At 44.9% G+C, this 23,407-nt stretch overlaps 1 protein-coding gene and 1 long non-coding RNA gene across 8 annotated transcripts in view; one reads left to right on the forward strand and one right to left on the reverse strand.

The window, feature by feature from the left end:
* LOC147102800 (uncharacterized) overlaps positions 1 to 6,412 on the forward strand; it is a 105,982-nt gene extending 99,570 nt beyond the window's left edge. Inside the window, exons 4-5 of the long non-coding RNA XR_015073114.1 lie at positions 2,906 to 3,207; positions 5,961 to 6,412. This is a non-coding gene — a long non-coding RNA (uncharacterized LOC147102800). The remainder of the gene's footprint in view (positions 1 to 2,905; positions 3,208 to 5,960) is intronic.
* sdk2b (sidekick cell adhesion molecule 2b) overlaps positions 1 to 23,407 on the reverse strand; it is a 1,061,066-nt gene that overhangs the window by 91,100 nt on the left and 946,559 nt on the right. For all 7 annotated transcript variants that reach the window (XM_085963616.1, XM_085963614.1, XM_085963610.1 and 4 more), the window contains one exon: positions 21,696 to 21,834. In XM_085963616.1, the coding sequence (XP_085819742.1) occupies positions 21,696 to 21,834 (139 nt within the window). The remainder of the gene's footprint in view (positions 1 to 21,695; positions 21,835 to 23,407) is intronic.

Genomic DNA, 23,407 nt, shown 5'->3' on the forward strand with positions numbered 1-23,407 from the left:
AAGCATCCGAGATGGCGCCGAACACCTCGAGTCTCTTCGCCGGAAGCCAAGCGCAGACAGCGCAAGGAGCGCACGTCAACCCAAGCACCTCACCCACCTGCCCCTTCAACCACCGTCTGCCCCACCTGTGACAGAGACTGTAGGTCCCGCATTGGACTCAGTCACCTGTGAACTCATTTTTAACGTGGAAGTAAGTCATACTCGGTTCCGAGGGACTGCCTAAGAAGAAGATTTGCAACTCTCTTCTGATTGTTCCACAATCTCACACCCTTCTTTCCCCCTTCACACTGACCATTTTGTACTTGCCGTCTCCACTCAAGGCATCTCAGTCTTAACTCATCTTCCACATTTCACTCTGTCTCTCCCCATACTCTGGCTCCCATTACCTTTGAATGTCTAGTGAAAAAGTCATTATGATTTCAAGCCTGCTGGCAATGGGAGGGAAAAAAATCTTCAATCATGGCCCACAGGAGAAGAATAAGTTTTTATAAAAATTAAGGGCTCTGTGGCTGCATAAAAAGGAAAGAAAAATAAACCAGGTCAACCATGAAAATGTGTAGTGACCGATCTCCCAGGAGCAGTGTGTGATTGAATGTTAAATTGCTTATGGTAGCAGTCACTGAGACAGACACACTCCAGGCATCCCATGCGGATCAGCACCTCGGATCACAAGCTCCCCCGAGCTTTCCTCCAGCAATTACGTCAGACACAGACAGAAACACCACTACACTAAAAAAACAACTCTGTGTTCAGTTTACAAATTTGAATGCAGACAACTGACAGTAAAATTTCTACTTCACATTCCTAATTTGCACAACAGTTTGAGATCTGTTTGCAATCCATGGACTTTTTTTTGCACACAATCAGTTCATCTACAGTTCTGCAGGAAGTAATTCTGCAGTTGGAATAACCAGCTGGATTGTATGTGACCTCAAAACATGGAGACAACAAGGAATGTCGTCAAACAGACAACATAACCTCGAGATTAAACAAAGAAAGACTAAAAACTAGGATAACAAATTGAAGACCAAACAAAGGGGCACTGAGACACTGGAGTGCAACCTTGCTGGATAAATATTAAAACAAAAACAGAAAATGCTGCAAACTCCGAACAAGTCAGTCAGCATCTTTAGAGAGAATACACATTAATGGCCCAGAAATTCGGGTCTCCACGGGTGAGTACGCACGGGGTACTCACCTGTGTGCCCGATGGAAGTGCCGGTTTCCTGCATGCACTGCGCATGTGCGGGAAACCGGCACTTTCGTTCCTCTGAAAGCAGGGGTTCAGAGGTCGAACGCGTGCGCAGGGGAGTCTGCGCTTGCGCTTTGAACTTACGTTTTTTTTACAGGTTTCTCCGGGAGGGTAAGTTTTTAGAATTTAGAAATGTAAAAAGCAGGCGTAAGGCCTGCTTTTTACAAGGTAAGTGGTCAATTAATTAAAATTAAAACATTTTTTCCACAGGTTTATTATTTTTAAATACTTTAAAGCAAGGTAAGTTTATTTTTAGCCCCGTTAGAATATAAAATTATTTTTTTCAAAAATCTAAATTATTGTTTAAAATAGTTATTTAATGTAATTTATAGTTTATTTAAAAAATGTGATTTAAAAAAAAAAAATTATTTGAAGGTTTACTGCTATTTTGGGGCCGTAGTATTTATAAGTCTTGACAGGTCTTCCTGTCAAGACTTATGAATGGAGCATTCCCTGCTCCGATTGGCTGCCCATGGCCCACGTGATCCCAGGGGATGCATCGAACTAACTGCGCCCCTGGGACACGCAAGCACTGCGCGCCAGCAGCTGGGCCAGGCCCCGGATCGGAATTCCACGGGGCCCTACAGCTCAACTGCCAGCGCGCAAGGTAAGTGCAGGTCGGGGGCTTGCACCCGCGGGAAGCCCCCAACCCGAATTTCTGGGCCATTAACATTTCAGGTGTGAACCCTTTGCCAGGGTAGAAGTTATGCTGCAGCTGTACAAAACCCTGGTTAGACCACACCTGGAGCACTATGAGCAGTTCTGGGCACCGCACCTTAGGAAGGATATATTGGCCTTGAAGGGAGTGCAGTGTAGGTTTACCAGAATGATACCCGGACTTCAAGGGTTAAGTTACGAGGAGAGATTACACAAATTAGGGTTGTATTCCCTAGAATTTAGAAGGTTAAAGGGTGATCTGATCGAACTTTTCAAAATATTAAGGGGCACAGATAGGGTAGATAGAGAGAAACTATTTCCGCTGGTTGGGGATTCTAGGACTAGGGGGCATAGTCTAAAAATTAGAGCCAGACCTTTCAGGAGTGAAATTAGGAAACACTTCTACACACAAAAAATGGTAGAAGTTTCGAACTCGCTTCCGCAAATGGCAATTGATGCTAGATCAATTGTTCATTTTAAATCTGAGATTGATGGCTTTTTCTTAACCAAAGATATTAAGGGATATGGGCCAAAGGCGGGTTAGGTCGCAGATCAGCCATGATCTCATTGAATGGCAGAACAGGCTCGAGGGACTGAATAGCCTATTCCTGTTCCTATGTTCCTAATTGCAGACCATAACCTATGCCCCTATTTTTTCAGATGTCAGCTGTTGATGCTTCTGTTATTCCTGTTCACACCTCTTCTAGACTCATCTTTTGTTTCTTCACTTGTCCCGTTACCATCACCTTTTGCTTTGTGCAATCATACCTTTTGTCATTTAATCTCTCCTGCCTTCCACCCTATCACAGACCTTCCCTTTTGTTCTTTCCCCCCTCCCCCCTTTCCCTGCCCCTGCACTTGCTTAAAATCTGTTACATCTCTAACTTTTTCCAGTTCTGACGAAAGGTCATCGACCTGAAATGTTAACTCGTTTCTCTCACCACAGATACTGACTGACCTGCAGTGAGTTTCCAGCATTTTCTGTTTTTGTTTCAGATTTCTAGCATCTGCAGTATTGTAGGAGTCTCTGCACTCCTAACAAAGAATCTATAACTTACTGGAAGTTAACAAACTGAATTTATTGTCTAAGAACTTTACAAAACAAGAAACTACAGGAGAAGCTCAAAACAGGTCTTTTCTCTTTCAATCCACACGAGGACTGGCTGGCCCCGCCCTCTACCTCTGACGTCATGACGTTTCCCGCCGAAGGGGATGTCACGTGACCCGCGTGATGACGTCATCGCGTCAGATCGCGATGTTGTCGATCTAGCTCTGTTTAACCAGAGCCAACTTGAAAGGTAATAACATTGGTTACAGACAATTATGTAAGTCACTGTGAGAGTCTCTTAGTGGTTTTGCCACAGTATTTTGCTTTTTGAAGATAAATGTTAATTGCTGGGGAACAGAAAGCTGAAAGAGATTACAGGAGAAGAAATGTCTGCAATACTTCAAGACTAGGAGTGGCGAAAGAGTAAATCCCAAATAATGGCTGTGAAATAGAGTTTAACAGCCGAAGGAGGTTCTGAGCTGTTCATTTTGTCAGCAGAAATAAGGTTAAGCCTATAGGAGGGGCTGAGCCACCTAGGTTGCCTGTCTAAATAGGCATATAAAATAAGATTTTTTTTAAAACCAAATCCATAACCATGGAGGAATTGTCTTTCAATTACAATATAAAGGCTGCAGAAACCAAACAAAAACTATCGGATCAGACAGAGGGGGGGAAATGACAGCGGTAGAAGCAACGCAAGTTACAGACACTAAAGAATACCTACAGGGTCTATATTAGATTAGTATCAACTTAAGATATGCAATCTAATGGGAAAATGGATTTACAGTTTATGGGTGGCCTGCAAGGCATGCACGTAAATTGGACCATATGGACAACAAGCTTGTCTTTAACGCTTCCCTCACCAGCATCCCCAACTGTACCCTACACAAATTCTAACTCATGCAAAATTCTGCAGCCTGCACTGTATCTGACACACACAATCTCTGTAATTGCCAACACCACGCCCCTAACCATGCCTCCCAGCACAGACTTCAAAATCCTCATCCTAATCTCAAAATCAATACATGGCCTTGCTGCACCCTACCATTGCAATCTTCTGATGCCTTGTGCATCTCTTCTCCCCTCCCTCTACTCTAGGATTATTAGCTACCATGTCCCTGATTCTCGAATTTTCTACTTAAATGTCTTCACCAAGTTACCTCTCTCCCCACTTTCAAAAGCTTCTTCAAAATTCACCTCTTTGACTAAGCCTTTAGTAATCCCTAATTTCGACCCTACTCCCTGTTCGGTGTACACCACTCTCCCTCTTTAAAGTGCCTTTTTACTCAGCCGCACGGACCAGGAAGGTCTTAGGTTATGTCAAAGCAGCTGTATAATGTAAGTTGTTGCTTTTTATGATTCAGAAGTTTTCTGATGGTTTTTGGAACTGTTAAGAGGTTGTATTACTTTTCTACAAATAAATTAGAGATTCAACTAAGTGTAGGCAACTATTTAAATCCCATACTCCTTCTTCACCCAATCAACCAAATTATAGGACCACAAAGTCACCAATGTCATCCTCTGTGAACATGACCATGGCATGTTATCTGTCCTTATCCTACTCAACCCTCTGGGTTGTATTACAAAGTTAACCATTCTATCTTTCTCCACCTCAAGAGGGCTGCTGTGACTTTTGTTCCTATCCCAGTATTGCCAGCACATTTCGAGCAACAAATTCATCTCCAGCCCTCTATGGTGTCCTCTGGAGCATTCCAGGGTTTCATCCTTGGCTCCCTCTGTTTCCTCATTTACTGCAGACCCTCAGAGACTTTATCCACAGACAAGGGACCAATTTCCATATGTATACTGAAGACACTAGATTTACCTTCACATCACCATGGTTGGTTCTATGAAGATCTCTGTCGAGTTGGTATCAGTTATGTACAAGTCAGGACTGGACATTGGGAAACAGAATCCAACTTATTTGTTTCCTGCCAAAGACTCTGCATCCCAACCCCCAACTACATTCCCTTCTCAGCAGTTCACTCAGGCTGAACCAGACTGTACATAATCTTGGTAACCTGTACAATCCTGAGCAAAGCTTCAAACACCATACATCATTAAGACTGGTTACTTCCACCCCCACAACATTGCCCACATCTACTTACTTCACTCCCACTGCCACTGCCACTGCAACCCTTATCCATGTGTTCAAGACTTGATTTCTTCAATGCTCTCCATGCTGGCCTTCACCACAAACAACCAAATGCCCCCAAAATTCCATCACTTGCATCCTTCCATTAACTTACCACCTCGGTCCTGCTGACCTCCAGTCGCTGCCTTCCTCCAATACAATGAATTTAAAATCTCTGTCTATAAATACCTTCATGTTTTTGCCTTACCCTGCCTGAAACCTCCAACAGCTCTTCAACTGCCCAATTTTAGCCTCCAGTGTGATCCCCTCTTCCCACTATGCCTCCAATGGTGACAAAGCCTTCAACTTCAGGCCCACACTCTAGAACTCCTCCCTAAGCCTATTTTCCTTGCTGCTACTTTCCTCACTTTTAAGTCTCCTCAAAACCATGCCTTTGATCGTGTCTCTTATTGCTTGGCATCTGTTCTCCTCTATGTGAAGCACCTTGGGAAGTTTTATAATGCTAAAAGTACTATATACATGCATATTTTTGTTGTTTCAAGATTAACTTCAGCAACTGAGAGACACATGGGGCTTCCAGTTTAATCCAACTTGTTATTGAATGTGTATTTATTGGGAGACAATGTAAAATGTACAGCTCTAAGTTGCTTTAAGTGCTTGAAGCATTTTTTTACCATGACAATTTATCTCTCTCGGTCTCCTGAAAGTATTGATTCCTTAATGGGGCACAGTTTCATGGGGAATATTGCTCTTCAATGCCTTTCCCAGTGCATGTGCAAGCCTCAACAGTGACTGCTGGGAGGCTTTTCAGTCATAGGAGGCACCAAAGCTGAACTTGCACTCCATTATGGGTTGCTGGATAGTGATTAGGACCAGGTACTTGGATTGATTTTCTCCTCTTAATCCAGGGTCTGGAGGACAATTGTGATGCTCCACCTGCTGCTTCAGCTCAGACCAGCAGATCGGGATTGAATCTGGTACTTTCCTGGTCTGTATGGCTCAGTTGCTCTTGGATAAACTCAACAACATCTGGGGAGCCAAGAACATTCAAGCGTTCAACAAGCAGACTTTTCCCATCTGATTTTCAGCCATAAAAATTACTGGGCAGCCAGCCCTGAAACCAGACTGTCCGGTTCAAAATCTGACAGATGGCTATCCTACTGTGGAAGGAAGTTGATAAGGGTAAAATAATCAAGGAAACATTAAACCAAACAATAAATATAACAAAAATAGTTTGTCTATGCCCTGCAGAGAAATCCTTATTTGAATACTAGACTTATCTGTAAAGAGAAACAACAGCTGGAGTTGGGTACTGAATGTCTTTTGCATTTTTTAAAATAAAATCCATTTTTACTATGTAGCAATTTTGTACAATTTGACTATTCTTCCCAAAATATTGTTGAATATTCAGATAATAACGAGGATTAAAGTGTTCAAAGACTGTATATATTTTGCCAATATACAAAGCCCCTGAACATGTTTAAAACTAAGTATTGTAGCTCCACCAGTCCCTGCAAATTATCTGTATCTGAAACATGGAATTATCTTTTCTCTTTTAAGATGGTGATGGATCTGTGTATCTCCACTATTTTGTTTTTTATTTTAGGCCCCACCCCCCACAATATGGCCTAGAGGCTCAGTGCTCTACACGGTGTGGTACTGAGCCGTGCAGACTAGAAATCCTCCATCACCATCCCTGGGTATGTCCTGTCCCGCCGGCAGGACAGACCCACCAGGGGTGGCGGCACAGTGGTATACAGTCAGGAAGGAGTGGCCCTGGGAGTGCTCAACATTGACTCCAGACCCCATGAAATCTCATGGCTTCAGGTCAAGCATGGGCAAGGAAACCTCCTGCTGATTACCACCTACCGCCCTCCCTCAGCTGATGAATCAGTAATCCTCCATGTTGAACACCACTTGGAAGAAGCACTGAGAGTAGCAAGGGTACAGAATGTACTCTGGGTGGGGGACTTCAATGTCCATCACCAAGAGTGGCTCGGTAGCACCACTGTTGGCCGAGCTCTGAAGGACATAACTGCCAGTCTGGGCCTGCGACAGGTGGTGAGAGAACCAACATGAGGGAAAAACCTACTTGTCCTCACCAATCTACCTGTCGCAGATGCATCTGTCCATGACAGTATTGGTAGCAGTGACCACCGCACAGTCTTTGTGGAGACAAAGTCCCGTCTTCACACTGAGGACACCCTCCATCGTGTTGTTTGGCACTACCACCATGCTAAATGGGATAGATTCAGAACAGATCCAGCAGCTCAGAACTGGGCACCCATGAGGCGCTGTGGGCCATCAGCAGCAGCAGAATTGTATTCCACCATAATCTGTAACCTCATGGCCCGGCATATCCCTCACTCTACCATTACCATCAAGCCAGGGGACCAACCCTGGTTCAATAAGGAGTGTAGAAGAGCATGCCAGGAGCAGCACCAGGTGTACCTAAAAATGAGGTGCCAACCTGGGGAAGCTGCAATACAGGACTACATGCATGCTAAAAAGTGGAAGCAGCATGCTATAGACAGCGATAAGCGATCCCACAATCAACAGATCAGATCAAAGCTCTGCAGTCTTTCCACATCCAGTCGTGAATGATGGTGGACCATTAAACAACTAACGGGAGGAGGAGGTCCATGAATATCCCCATCCTCAATGATGGTGGAGCCCAGCACGTGAGTGCAAAAGACAAGGCTGAAGCATTTGCAACCATCTTCAGCCAGAAGTGCCGAGTGGATGATCCATATCAGCCTCCCCCTGAGGTCCCCACCATCACAGAAGCCAGTCTTCAGCCAATTCGATTCACTCCACGTGATATCAAGAAACGGCTGAGCGCACTGGATACAGCAAAGGCTATCGGCCCCAACAACATTCCGGCTATCGTGCTGAAGACTTGTGCTCCAGAGCTAGCCACGCCTCTAGCCAAGCTGTTCCAGTACAGCTACAACACTGGCATCTATCTGACAATGCGGAAAACTGTCCAGGTGTGTCCTGGCCACAAAAAGCAGGACAAATCCAACCCGGCCAATCACCGCCCCATCAGTCTACTCTCAATCATCAGTAAAGTGATGGAGGATGACATCGACAGTGCAATCAAGCGACACTTACTCACCAATAACCTGCTCACTGATGCCCAGTTTGGGTTCCGCCAAGACCACTTGGCTCTCGACTTCATTACAGCCTTGGTTCAAACATGGAAAAAGGAGCTGAATTCCAGAGGTGAGGTGAGAGTGACTGCCCTTAACATCAAGGCAGCATTTGACTGAGTGTGGCATCAAGGAGTCCTAGTAAAATTGAAGTCAATGGGAATCGAGGGGGAAACTCTCCACTGGCTGGAGTCATACCTAGCACAAAGGAAGATGGTTGTGGTGGTTGAAGGTCAATCATCACAGCCCCAGGACATCGCTGCAGGGGTTCCTCAGGGCAGTGTCCTAGGCTCAACCATCTTCAGCTGCTTCATCAATGACCTTTCCTCCAACATAAGGTCAGAAATGGGGATGTTCGCTGATGACTGCACAGTGTTCAGTACCATTCACATCTCCTCAGATAATGAAGTAGTCCATGCCCGCATGCAACAAGGCCTGGACGATGTTCAGGCTTGGGCTGATAAGTGGCAGGTAACATTCGCGCCACAGAAGTGCCAGGCAATGACTATCTCCAACATGCGAGAGTCTAACCACCATCCCTTGACATTCAACGGTATTACCATCGCCAAATCCCCCACCATCAACATCCTGGGGGTCACCATTGACAAAAATCTTAACTGGCTCAGCTACATAAATACTGTCATAACAAGAGCAGGTCAGAGGCTAGGTATTCTGCGGTGAGTGTCTCACCTCCTGACTACCCAAAGCCTTTCCACCATCTACAAGGCACAAGTAAGGAGTGTGATGGAATAATCTCCACTTGCCTGGATGAGTGCAGCTCCAACAACACTCAAGAAGCTCGACACCTTCCAGGACAAAGCAGCCCGCTTGATTGGTACCCCATCCACCACCTTAAACATTCACTCCCTACACCACCGGCGTACCGTGGCTGCAGTGTGTACCATCTACAAGATGCACTGCAGCAACTCGCCAAGGCTTCTTTGGCAGCACCTCCCAAACCCGTGACCTCTTCCACCTGGAAGGACAAGGGCAGCAGGCGCATGGGAACACCACCACCTCCAAGTTCCCCTCCAAGTCACACACCATCCTGACTTAGAAGTATATCACCGATCCTTCATCGTCGCTGGGTCAAAATCCTGGAACTCCCTACCTAACTGCACTGTAGGAGTACCTTCACCACACGGACTGCAGCGATTCAAGAAGGCGGCTCACCAGCACCTCAAGGGCAATTAGGGATGGGTAATAAATGCTGGCCTTGCCAGCGATGCCCACATCCCATAAATGAATTTAAAAAATGGTTCCAGACTCAGTCCTGGTCAGTGCTGATCTTAGCTGGGATAGCAGTTAGAACCAAAGTTAGCCTAAGCACCCGTACGCTTACAAGGGGAAAAACGTATGCGTGAACATCGGGGAGGACAGGATCAGACTTGCATGTTATCCCTCTTCTTGAACATCTTGCCGATATTCACTGTCTAGGCTTATTTTAGAAAATTGTCTACTTGGGTAGGTTTCAGAAGAATGTAGGAAATTCATTTAAAAAAATGTTTAAGTGGCAATCAAATAATCCTGGTATTTTTAAACTTTCACTTAGGTGAAAACACGCTTATAGTGTTCTAGGATTAATTCCTGGTCTGTGCTGGTAGCAGATTTCAGTCGGATTGGCGTTGAGGGCATCACTATTAGAGAAGAGAAAATCTGCCTGATCTATCCAGTGACTCTCTACTGGAAGTGTACACCTATGGTCATTGAGCAGGACATAATCAGGCTCAGTTGTGATGGTCAAATAGCTTGCCAACACTGACGGTCTAGATTTACGTGAGTATAGAACCTTGGTTAGTCCACACTTGGAGTACTGTGAACAGTTCTGGTCTCCATATTATAAAAAGGACAGAGGCATTGGTGAAGGTGCAAAAAAATATTTACTAGAATGATACCAGAACTGAGAGGTTATTTGCTAGAAAAGAGAAGACTGAGGGGTGACCTGATAGAGGTCTTTATTATGAATGGGTTTAATAGGGTAGACGGAGAGAAGATATTTCCACTTGTGGGCGAGATCAGAACTAGGGGTCATAAGTATAAGATAGTCACTAATAAATCCAATCAGGAATTCAGGAGAAACTTTACCCAGGGAGTGGTTAGAATGTGTAACTCGCTACCACAAAGAGAAGCTGTGGCAACTAGCATAGATGCATTTAAGGGGAAGCTAGATAAACACATGAGGGACAAAGGAACAGAAGGATATGTTGATGGGGTTAGATGAAGAAGCGTGGGTGGAGGCTCGTGTGGAGCATAAACACTGCCATGGATCTATTGGGCCGAATGGCCTGTTTCTGTGCTGTAAATACTATGTAATAGCCATTTTGAGAGAGTATTGGAGGGTGCCCAATTACCTTGGCACTGTACCCCAGCATGGGTGTCAATGTTTTTAGAAGGGGGTGGGGGGAAAGTGAAGGGAGAAAGTTGGAAAGAGAATAAAAAAGTTCTTAAATGATTTGTTTCATACTTGACTCCAGAATTTTAAATATATACACATTTAGTCATCTAACATCTTCACAAAGGATTTCCCAAAGATATATATGAATTATAGCAATAGGACATTGCTTAACTCTGAACATTTTGGAAATAAACAGAATTGCACACTTATTGATTTGCTGCAGTCTCTTTCAGTCTATATTCACATCAGGCTCCCTGCTACTCTAAAACAAATGCTAAATACTGCGGATGCTGGAAATCTGAAATAAAAACAGACAATGCTGGAAACGCTCAGCAGGTCAGGCAGCATCTGTGGAGAGAGAAACAGAGTTAATGTTTCAGGTCGATGACCTGTTCTCAGAACTGAAACGTTAGCTCTGTTTATCTCGCCACGGCTGCTGCCGAAGCTGCTGAGGGTTTCCAGCATTTACTGGTTTCATTCCCTGCTACTTTACATGACCTTCACTGTTGCTTCATATTTAAATGTTAAAGCCTTCCGTGGCAGCATAAACAATTCTTATCACATTGTCAAAGTTTAACTTTACAGCATTCATGCTGTCTCTTCACTCAAAGACAAATAATGTTTTGTGCTCAAGCTGATTTGAAAGATGTTAGAAATGCTCATTAATTCCAGATTTAGGCTCAAAAATGAGTGAATGTCTGTATTAATCAAGGCAAAGGATGTCTGTGCTGTAGAATGAATCTTCGCTCACAAGCTTTTTTTTATAAACCATTTCTCTCTGCTCCCACCAAAGGCATTGATGCATACAAGGCTCTGATTCCATGGACATCGGCCAACCTCCAGAAACCTTGCCCAAGTCGCAACTCTTTCTGCACTAGGCAGGGAGTGTTGTCAGGCTATCTGACTGTGGTGGAGGAGGGGGGTGGGGAGTGGTATCATAGCTAAACCATATCTGACACTTTGTACCAGGGGTCACTTTATTAAGGGCAGGAACATTGGCTGATTTTCCCTCTGTAACCCAGGGGAGCCAAGGTCAACTGTAAACCCCTATTGACACCCCTGGTGAGATTGACTAACTCAGCACACATCAAGGAACAAACCTGTGACCTTCCTGGACTGTATGACACAGTTCCATACTGTGCACTTACTAACTGTCTCACCATGTGAGTAAGGTGTATTTAGATTTTGTCATCACAACCCTGTACATTTTAGATTTGTTGGATCAGGATGAACCATTCTAAATGCGAAGTTGAGGATTCGAAGGAAGGACTTTTTTTTAGTCAGTTCTAAGGTTGCCAACCCTTCCAGTTTGTCCTGGAGTTTCCCAGAGTGTCCAGGAGTTTCCCAGAATTGAAGATATAGCTCCCGGAATTGAATATAATGCTGCCAACAATGTGGGGGAAAATAGGATGTAGAGTTGATGCGGAGCGCCAGTGCACCAATGAGACAGAGCTTTGATGGACAGGCATGGAGGCCAATAGGCACGGAGCAGGGGTGGGTATCCATTAGCCGGTTCAGCTGCACTGGAGTTTGTGAGCACTGTAGGCAGCAACAGCTGTTTGTATTTTCACTGCAGCTACTTGTTGTAACTTTGTTATTCCAATCAGTTCCTTTTCCCATTTGCCTCCCCACACTTTTGCTGCAACTTTTCCTAAGTCTGTAGCTACCTGTGAGGGAATTATCAGATCATTTTAGGACTAAAGTGGTTGGAAACCACTGCTGGACATTTTTCCCCCTGTCATTTTCATTGAAGTGGAAAGTGAAATAGCATCTAATTTCCCACCCTGCAGCTCCCAGTGCCTGTGTGTGTGGCAGGGTTGCCAACCTTCCCGGATTACAGATGCTGCCTGACTTGCAGCGCGTTTTAAGCACCTTCTACTTTTGTTTGAGATTATAAATAATTGACAACCTTCGATTTCTTGAGGCGGTGGGTGACCGGAGAGGGCAGCTCTCGGGGAGTGGCAGGGAGATCAGAGAGCTCAACTCTCGGCGGGGCGGGGGGGGGGGGGGGGCGGAATTTGATAGTCCAACTGTCAGGGCAGAGGGAGATTAGAGAGAGCTCCTCCCAGGGTGGTAGGGAACCACTCTTGGGGCACTTGGAAAATTTCCCAATTTTCTGAAAGAAAGTCCACCTTCCAGATTTCCCAACAGAAACTCCGTGCCCCGCCCCCCCCCCCCACCGCCCCCCCCCACCGCCTACGTAGCCTGCCTCTGTCAAAATTCAGCCCAATAGGTCTGTAATCTATGACTGATATTACCAATTACACTTTAAAGAGTGTGCAAGTCAGTCTGACCTCCACAAGACCTATCCTTTAACTGAGACCAGCTTTTAATTGATTTCAAGAATGAAGAGCAATTACACCTTATAGCGTTAAAGAGACGCACACTTGCATTTTTGTAACAGAATACACAATGATTGTTACAAGGTATTATGCTCCATTACTTCTGTAGTGTATGTGCTTTAAGTCAGAACTACTTTTTACAGCTCCTGTATACTATAGTACCGGCAGTAACCACACCGGTATATAAGCTGTGCGCATGCCTCTGTACCCCAGTCTAGAGATGACCCTCCTCCAGTAAAGACCTGTTGTTTGTTTATGTACAGCATCCGTGTAATTATTTATCCACTGAACCACGGATCTAACAGTGGCGATGAGTGTTGATGCGAATCTACCTGCAACATAAAAAAAAAGTCGAGTCCAGGAACACGGGCGTCGACCGCGAGCAACCGCCCAGCAGTCAGGCAGAGATCCAACTTCGCTGGGGAGGCTTTGGAGTGCCGGGCTTGGTTCCCCAGCCACAACGAGCAGTAAGAGACCGACGACAGGTCCAGAGCAGACCCTTCCCGAGCAGCGGCGGCTGGAGCCGACCGACGGCAGAGAGAGAGAGCCAGGCAGCGTCGATGGGGTAAGAAAGAGGGTGAAGAGAGCAGGGCGCAGCCGGGGATTGATCACCGAGCGGCGTCGAGGAAAAATACTGCAAACCGGAGAGAGAGAGGGTAAGAAACAGCCGGGTTCCAGACTGAGCGGCGTCGACAAATATCAAGAGAAGAACGCGCAGAGCACAGCCAGGGATCACGGGCTGATCAGGGTCCGCGGGGCGAAGCAAGGGGAGACGCCATTGAGCCGCGGAGAAGCAGGGAGAGCGCGGGAGGCGCCATTGAGCCGCGGAGAAGCAGGGAGAGCGCGGGAGGCGCCATTGAGCCGCGGAGAAGCAGGGAGAGCGCGGGAGGCGCCATTGAGCCGCGGAGAAGAAGGAAGAGCGCGGGAGACACCATTTTGCGAAGCCGCAGCGGAGAAGATGGGCGAGCGCGGGAAGGAAGGAAACCGCGGGAGATGCCATTTTGTGCCAGCGGAGAAGAAGGGGAAGCACAGGAGGCGCCATTGGGGATAGTTAACGCACAACCAAGGATGCCGAAGAGTGGCAGTATCTCTACGTTCGACAATGAAGTCGAAGATTGGGCGACATATGTGGAATGTATTGAGGTGTACTGCAGGGCGAATGAAGTGCCAGATGCTAATAAAGCACTGGTTCTGTTAAATTCCATGGGTACAAAATCTTATGGTTTACTGCGAAATCTAATAACCCCAGAGAAGCCGGTAAACAAGGATTTTGGAAGCATAGTAGAAATCCTACAGGACCACTTAAGCCCCACACCGCTGCTGATAGCAGAACGATTTAAGTTCCATAAAAGGAACCAACACAAAGACGAAAGCAATGCTGAGTACCTAACAGAACTGCGCAAGCTATCGAAATACTGCCAGTTTGGAGCGGGACCAGTAGGCACGTTAAGGGACAAGTTTGTGTGTGGGCTACAAAGTGAAGGAACCCAGAAACGGCTTCTATCAGAAAAGGACTTTACGCTGGACAAAGCTTTCAATATGGCAGTATCACACGAAGCAGCCGCAAGGAGCGCTGCAGAGATACAACGGAGACCGCAAGAATACGGCACCAATGAAATGACCTATGGAACAGGGAAGTGCTATCGCTGCGGCAGAACAACACATGACCAGAAAGATTGTTGGTTCAAGGACCAAGTGTGCAGACAGTGTGGGAAAGCAGGACACATAGCAAGAGTCTACAGGTCTGGGAAGAAAACCAACAGTAAGAAATCTCCACAGGAGAAGTACAAAAAGGTATACCAGGTGATGGACAGTGGTTCAGATGAACAGAAAAGTGACACAGACTCCAGAAGCAAGGAGCTGGGTTGTCTGAAACTACATAATGTAACCGAATTAGAGGATCACCAGACTATCTGGGTTACACTCAAGATAGACGGCGTCCAAGTGGAAATGGAATTGGACACAGGGTCAGCTCTAACAGTCATAAATCAAAGAGACTACAAGCGGCTATTTTCACACATACCCTTGAAAGCTACAGAGATTGTCTTGAAGACATATACGGGGCAAAAAGTCTACCCCAAAGGAAAAATAAGGGTGAAAGTGACATATCAAGGCCAGGAAATACCTAAAATGGATATATATGTATTGCCAGATGGAGGACCACCACTGCTAGGACGTGAATGGATCCGGAAGATACATTTAGATTGGCATTCCATACAGGCACTGAAGGTTGAGGCCAAAAAGGATGACGACGTCACACCTGGACGACTGTCAAAAATGCTAACTAACGCAAAAGAAGTGTTCCAGGAGGGACTAGGAACACTAAAAGGAATAACAGCAACAATTAAAATAGAGGATAATGCAAGCCCGAAGTTTCTGAAGGCCAGACCAGTGCCTTATGCGATCAGACCAGCGGTTGAAGCCGAGCTGGAAGGGTTGGAACATTCAGGAGTACTGTCCAAAGTGGACTGGAGCGAGTGGGCTACACCCATCGTCCCTGTAATGAAGAGGTCATTGAGTAATACGCCTGGGGAACCAAAGAAGGTCCGCATCTGTGGGGATTTTAAGGTGACAGTGAACCCAGTCCTTCACACAATGCAATATCCGCTTCCACGAATTGAGGATATTTTCGCCTCGCTATCTGGTGGTAAATGCTTCACCAAAATTGATCTAGCCCAGGCGTACTTGCAAATGGAGGTAGAAGAAGCTTCGAAACATTACCTTACGATCAACACCCATAAAGGTCTCTATCAATACAACCGGCTGGTGTTTGGAGTAGCCTCGGCTCCGGCTATCTGGCAAAGGGCGATGGATCAGGTCCTGCAAGGGATTCCAGGGACCCAGTGTTATTTGGACGACATCTTGGTCACGGGCGAAAATGACGGTGATCACCTTGCTAACTTGGAGAAGGTGCTCGCCAGATTAAAGGAATATGGGCTACGAGCTAATCGCCACAAGTGTGAGTTTTTCCAGAAACAGATCTCGTATTGCGGCCACGTCATCGATGAAGAGGGGTTACATAAGTCCCCTGACAAGATTGAGGCAGTAGTCAAGGCTCCAGCACCGGAAAATGTGTCACAACTGAGGTCGTTCCTCGGGCTGGTAAAATATTACCACAAGTTCTTACCAAATTTGTCTACGGTACTACACCCGCTGAACACCCTACTGCAAACAGGGGTACCATGGAAGTGGGATGACGAACGTAGACGAGCTTTCCAGAAGTGTAAAGAATTGATCACATCAAAAGAGGTGTTGGCCCATTTCAACCCAGCACTACCAATTCGTTTGGCATGTGATGCATCACCCTACGGCATTGGAGCGGTGCTGTCGCACAAATTCCCAGACGGGTTGGAGAGGCCAGTAGCCTTTGCGTCTCGGTCACTAACCTCAGCCGAGCGCAACTACGCCCAGATTGACAGGGAGGCCCTCAGCCTAGTATGGGGAGTAAAAAAAATTCAACCATTATCTGCATGGGCAGAAGTTCACCTTGCTGACTGACCACCAACCACTTGTCTCCATCTTTAATCCTAAGAAGGGCGTGCCAGTAATGACTGCACAGCGGTTACAAAGATGGTCCCTGTTTCTAGGGGTGAATCAATATGAAATAGAATATAAAGGCACGAAACAGCATGGGAACGCTGATGGGCTATCGCGCCTGCCACTGCCTACGGTGGAGGAAGCACCAGCAGTGGACCCTATCGAGATATTTTATTCGTCGATAATTGAACGATTGCCGGTAACAAACGCGGATACAGAGAAGGAGACCCGCAATGGTCCGACGCTGTCACGGGTATATGAATTGACGGTGAGGGGATGGCCAACACATGGCGACTCACTGTTGCCAGCATTCTCATCCAGAAGAGAACAGCTGTCAGTATGCCAGGGGACAGTGATGTGTGGATCCAGAGTGGTGATTCCACCCAAGTTAAGGGAGAGAGTGCTAAAGGAGCTACATGAAGGTCATCTGGGGGGAGTGAAAATGAAAAGCCTTGCTAGGGCTTATGTGTGGTGGCCAGGAATCGATCAACAAATCGAAGACCTAACTAAGAGCTGCTTAGGATGCCAGAAGGTCCAAAATGCACCACCACATGCCCCTCTACACCCATGGGAGTGGCCCTCCTCTCCGTGGCAACGGGTGCACATTGATTTCGCCGGTCCATTCATGGACTCAATGTTCTTAATAGCAGTGGATGCTCATTCAAAGTGGCCTGAGGTGATAAAGATGTCTTTAACCACTACAGAGAAAACGATTGCAGTCCTACGGACCATATTTGCCAGAAACGGTTTGCCAGAGCAGATCTGCTCTGATAATGGACCACAGTTTGTGTCCGACGAGTTCCAAAAATTCATGAAAAGGAATGGGGTAAGGCATTACACATTCGCCCCGTATCATCCAGCCACCAATGGACTGGCTGAGAGGTTCGTACAAACCTTTAAGAAGGCGATAAAGGCCATGTGCGACGAGGAAATTCCACTACAGCATAAGATGGACAATTTCTTATTAGCCTACCGAAACGCGACACATGCAGTTACCAACCAGACCCCGGCCATGATGTTCTTTAACCGAAGGTTGAGATCTCGTCTGGACTTGCTCAGACCAAATGTGTGAAGAAATGTTGAGGACAAACAATTCCAGCACATCAACGAGAAGCCGACAAGGAGCTTCAATGTAGGGCAACCAGTCTTGGCCCGTGACTATCGAACAGAGAAGTGGCAACCCGGAACGATATGTACAAGGCAGGGGCCATTAATGTACACAGTGGATGTCGGGGAGAACATTGTGAGACACCACGTCGATCAGATCTTAGCGTCACAGGAAGGCGTCAACCCCATGTCTCGAGTACCTGGGGATGAACCCGACATACCGGTAGCATCTACTTCAGACCCAGTAGCAGTGGAACCCGATGAACTACCCGATGAAAAGGGGTCAGAATCGCCTCTGCACCAAGAACAAGAACCTCCAGAAAGGCGCTATCCCGAAAGGGTCAGGAAGCCGCCCCAAAGACTGAATCTATAAATGGACTTTTGTTATTAAATGTACATGTAAAAATGTAATTGTTATTTGAATATTAAGGGGGTATTATTAATCTAAAAAGGGAGGAATTGTAGTGTATGTGCTTTAAGTCAGAACTACTTTTTACAGCTCCTGTATACTGTAGTACCGGCAGTAACCACACCGGTATATAAGCTGTGCGCATGCCTCTGTACCCCAGTCTGGAGATGACCCTCCTCCAGTAAAGACCTGTTGTTTGTTTATGTACAGCATCCGTGTAATTATTTATCCACTGAACCACGGATCTAACAACTTTGACTTACTATGAGCAGTGGCACAAGAGATTCATGAGTATATAGGTGTATGAGGGGCCATAGCAACAGGATGCAACAGGAAAGAACTAATAATCATACACTGGCTCTGATGGACCAATTGGATTTTTCTCACAGAAACACAGAAAATCTCAAGTCCAGAAAAGCCCACAGGTCGATCTAACATTAGGAAGACCAAAGCAGTTGTCTTTCGCCCCTGCCACTGATTCCATTCCACCTCCCTGGCCACTGACACAGACTGATCAAGATATTTGGCAACCTTGGTGCCCTGTTCGACTCTGAACTGCGTTTCTGAACCAATATATTTTCATCATAAAGACCACTAACCTCCACCTCCGTAACTATCCAATTCTGCTACTGCCTTACCCCATCTGCTACTGAAACACTCATCCATGGCTTTGTTACCTCCAGAGTTGACTATTCCAATGTTCCCTTGGACAGCCTCCACCCTCTAAACATTAGATCATCCAAAATGTTCTGCCTGTGTCCTATCACAGACCAAGTCCTGCTCACCCATCACCCCTGTCCTCAGCGACCTATATTGGCTCCTGGTCCCCCAACGTCTCAAATTTAAAATTCTCATCTATGTTGAAATCCATTCGTAGCCTTGCCTTTCACCCCATTTCTGTAACCTCCTGCACCCTTACAACCCACCCACCCCCACCCACGAACTCTCCATTCCTCGAGCTCTGGCCTTTTGTAAAACTTCTCCTCCTTTCACCCCACCACTGGCAGCCATGCCTTCAGTCACCTGGGCCTGAGGCTTTGGAATTTCCTCCCTAAACCTCGTCACCTACATCTCTTTTAAGACCCTGTTTAAAACCCACTTCATCAACCAAACTTTTGGCTACCCTTCCCAATATCATCTTCTTTGGCTCAAAATTCATTTTATTCTTATGCCTCTGTGAAGCACTTTGAGATATTTGTTTCATGTTAAAGGCACTATATAAATGCAAGCTGTTGTAATGATATTTAATTTAATTAACATTTGGAAATCAACCTGAAAAAATGAGATTGTAATATCACCAATTTCATCTCAACTGCTTATGAGTCAAAAAGATATATATTTTTTTAAGGTAGAGCTCCCTGGATTGGATTTAAATCAGGATACCAGAAGTGACAGGAATGTTTCCTAATCTATTTATGAATAAAATGAATCACAGTCTCCCATTTTGTTTATTCTGGACCTTTTATTCACCAAGAAAGTTTGAGCAGTGTACAGGCTTTCATTTATTTTAAGTGAACTTGTACCAGGTTTGTGCTACACAGGTGCGTTTAAAAGCAGCAATGGGATTCGAAGCATCTCCCGCCTGCTACTTGAATCACTATTTCTACAGCAGGCTTGCTTCACCAACAGAGCTGAGGAAAAGATGGTGGTATCAACAAAACACCATGGCCTGTACTCCTGCTCTCATGCCAGGTGCCTTTCAAGTCGTTTTCATGGCACACATTTGAGGTTTGGTCCCCTTGTCATGAGTTTAAAAGGGAGCACCAAGAAAGTTATTTTCTACCAGTTTTCTTCCTCCTCTCCTGAAGGTATGAACTCTTGTTGAGATATGACTCCACTCCAGCGTCTTCCCAAGTTTCTGTGTGAACCTGAACAGTGCTCATCAGCAGGCTATTCAACAGCGAAGGCCATAACAACTGACTCCAATCCTGTCTCACATGGCCTCAATATAAATATCCTATCCACCAGGAGTTACTGAATGGCAATCTGGAGTTGTAAAATCTAACTGATTTTTCTTTCCTTAACCCAGGGGCACTCAGGCCAATTGTTGGATCCCAATACTGCTTAAGCTGAGATCAGCTAACTGGGATGGAAATTGAGCCAGGAACCTTCCTAATCTATATGGCCTAATGCAAAACTGCATTAAAAAAATGTCAAGTCCATGCACCAAACAGGCTGTGCATTCTGTATGCACATACATAACACTTCAAGAATATATACTCCATTTTGGAGCCACAGAAAGAGAGCCAAGTCTTAAGTAGATTTCATGAAAACCATTTGAAGGACAGATGGAATGGAAAATGGGGGCAGGAGCCAGGTGATCTTTTGGTGGACATGTTAATTCATCACTGCAAATTCACACTTGAAGACTACCAGACTTTATAATTGTGGGAAGTATAACTAGAATATTTTGCACAACATAATCCACCAGCAAGCAGATTTTATTTCAACTTCTCACAGTGTTTTTTCTTGTTGATTCAGATTCCTGTGTCTTGTAGATAGAACCAGCACCAGAAGGAACTGGAATGCAGATTTTTATTATTACATTTATTTAACTAGGGTTGCCATCTGTCTAGTTTTTGATCCAACAGCCCAGTTTTAAATTAGTTTAATGTAAACCATGGACAAAAATCTGCACTTCTGTTAGTTTGTCCAGATTTTAACAGATTTTCTTCCATTGGTGTTCCAGGATTTACAGTAAAATGTCAAAACTGGACTGATTTGAAAAGTTCTCATGTCTGCAGAATGGTCCAAGCCTGAAATTAAATCCAGAGCCACCAGCAAGGCGAGGAGCAGCGGTCCCAGAAGTCAATTGTGAAATTTGGGGGTTGCACAGCCAGTGGGTTTTGATGAAGTGGAGTGCAACTCATGGGCGATGCTTGAGCAGCTGTAGTACCACCTCAGAGAGAAAGGTAATGCAAGGCACAGACCAGCCACAACTCAGAACAGGCTCATTTGTGCAAGGTCTAGAACATGCAGCTAGTGCTGGTCTACTGCTGGGATCTAGCCTTGGAGGCAGAGGGAATTCGTCTAACAGTCAGATATCATTAGATCTGGGACAGGAGGCGAGGCAGCTCCCAGGTAAATATAAAACATAATAGACATTACCTTCAAATAAATATAAGAAATAGAGTCAAAACTAATAATAAATACAAAATATAATACAATACAACTATTAATCAGTCATAAATAGCAAGACAGTCCAGCAAAACAATATAAACAAAGAGTCAAAAAATAATTTTACACTATAACTGGGAAGCATGGCAGTGGCTCTAAATAAACTAATACAAAAACGGGATACAAAATATAATACAAATAAAGAGCAATAATAAGGAGGCATAAGCACTACATCTAATCCAAAAGCAGGCAAACATGCAGGAGTCTGGAAATCTCGCAACACAAAGAAGAGAGAAACTGCAAATAAATAAGTGTACCAGCTACTGTTAAGTATTGAGCCCACATAATGATTGAAGTAATTTTCCTTAATACATGCAATTTAAAAAAAAAATCTGTAGCAGTGCCTGCCCCCTCCACTTCCCACCAGCCTCATTCTCTGTTTAGTTTGGACTTGGCAAATGATGGCAACCCTAGTTTTAAACCAGTCCCTGAATCTTACTTCAGACAACCATCAAAAAGTTATACTCAGCAGGTGACGTTTAATAACTTATTTTTTTTTTATAATCGCGAGCTATGGTGGCTACCTGTTGTAGATGCCATTCTTTCTACAGAAGGAATTCTTCACTGAAAGTCGTCTATTGTTGAGTTCCAGTGCTGGGAACCGTCCATTGTCTAGGCTCATGATTTCCTCATGAGCCAGTGTGCCAGGCTTTGTGTTATTCCCTGAAATAGAAAATAAAGATGAAAATCAATCTCACTAAAGTTAACACTTAATATATTTTGGTCTTATTCTCAGTGCAGTTAACATCAAACAGTGTGCTGACCATCAGAAGGCAGCTTCTGAGGAACAAATCTCATTACTCGGGGAAGACTGATCAAACGTTCAATCTGATTTCAGTAACTCTCCTAGGTTTTTGAAAAATTAAGAAAAATATTGCCTTCACAAGCTTATTTCTAAGGATAAAAGCTGCTTAGTAAATTATATATTGTGAAGCATTTTAAAGGTATGGAGAAAATGGTTTTTACACCACATGGTTTCTGCAACACAAACCTGGAACAGTACTTTCAGAAATGCCAGGACAGCAGATCAAGAGGGCACAGGTTCAGGATGGTGGAGAACAAATATCTAGAATGATTTCTTTATACGGAAGATAAGCAATAGCTAGAAAGGGTTGCCAGAAATAATGGACCCGTTCAAGAAAAAACTAGATACTGTAATGGGAAGATGCTGGGGTTGTTTTTCTGAAAATAATAAACTAACTGGATTGCAAAGCTTCTTCATCCCAACCTATCTTGTGATTTCTAGTTACACATAATGCACGGAGGGAGGGAAAGATTTCATCTGTACACTACATGTAACAAAATCTTAACTCTTCCTGGGTAAATAGAGTACTGACAACTGGACATCAGGGAATTGGACTTCTTCAAATCTGCTACATAGGATTACATAGGATATACAGCACAGAAACAGGCCTTTCGGCTCAACCAGTCCATACCGGCGGTTATGCTCCACACGAGCCTCCTCCCGTCTTTCCTCATCTAAATCTATCAGTATAACCCTCTATTCTCTTTTCCCTCATATGCTTGTCTAGCCTCCCCTTAAATGCATCTATACTATTTGCTTCAACCACTCCCTGTGATAGCGAGTTCCACATTCTCACCACTCTTTGGGTAAAGAAGTTTCTTCTGAATTCCCTATTGGATTTCTTGGTAACTATCTTATATTGATGGCCTCTAGTTATGCTCTTCCCCACAAGTGGAAACATTCTCTCTGTATCCACTCTATCAAAATTTTTCACCACGATGCAGTTCTTGCTTTTTCCTTTTGAAATGATGGTCAATAAATTAATTGCATAAATGCAAAACTATTGGACTTTATAGGAAAGATAGGGAAGGAAAGAGAGGAGGTGGGATGGCAGTATTGGTTAAGGAGAATAGTACAGTGCTGGAGAGGGAGGATGTCCTGGAGGCATCAAGGACAGAATCTATTTGGTTAGAGTTAAAAAAAAGTAGATGTATTCTATTTTCCACCAACTAGTGGGAAGGATATGGAGGAGCAAATTTGCAGGGAAATTTGCAAGAACTATAGAGTAGTGATAATGGGGGACTTCAACTATCCTGATATAGACTTGGATAGTAATAGTGTAAAGAGCATAGAGGGGGAAGAATTTCTGAAGTGTGTTCAGGAGAACTTTCTTGATCAGTACATTTCCAGTCCAATGAGGAAGGAGGCATTGTTGGATCTGGTTCTGGGGAATGAGGTGGGTCAAGTGGAGCAAGTGTCAGTAGGGGAACA

Source organism: Somniosus microcephalus, chromosome 21 (assembly GCF_052327205.1).
Source record: "Somniosus microcephalus isolate GS21.2 chromosome 21, FLI_Smic_1.0, whole genome shotgun sequence".
Classification (NCBI taxonomy): domain Eukaryota; kingdom Metazoa; phylum Chordata; class Chondrichthyes; order Squaliformes; family Somniosidae; genus Somniosus; species Somniosus microcephalus.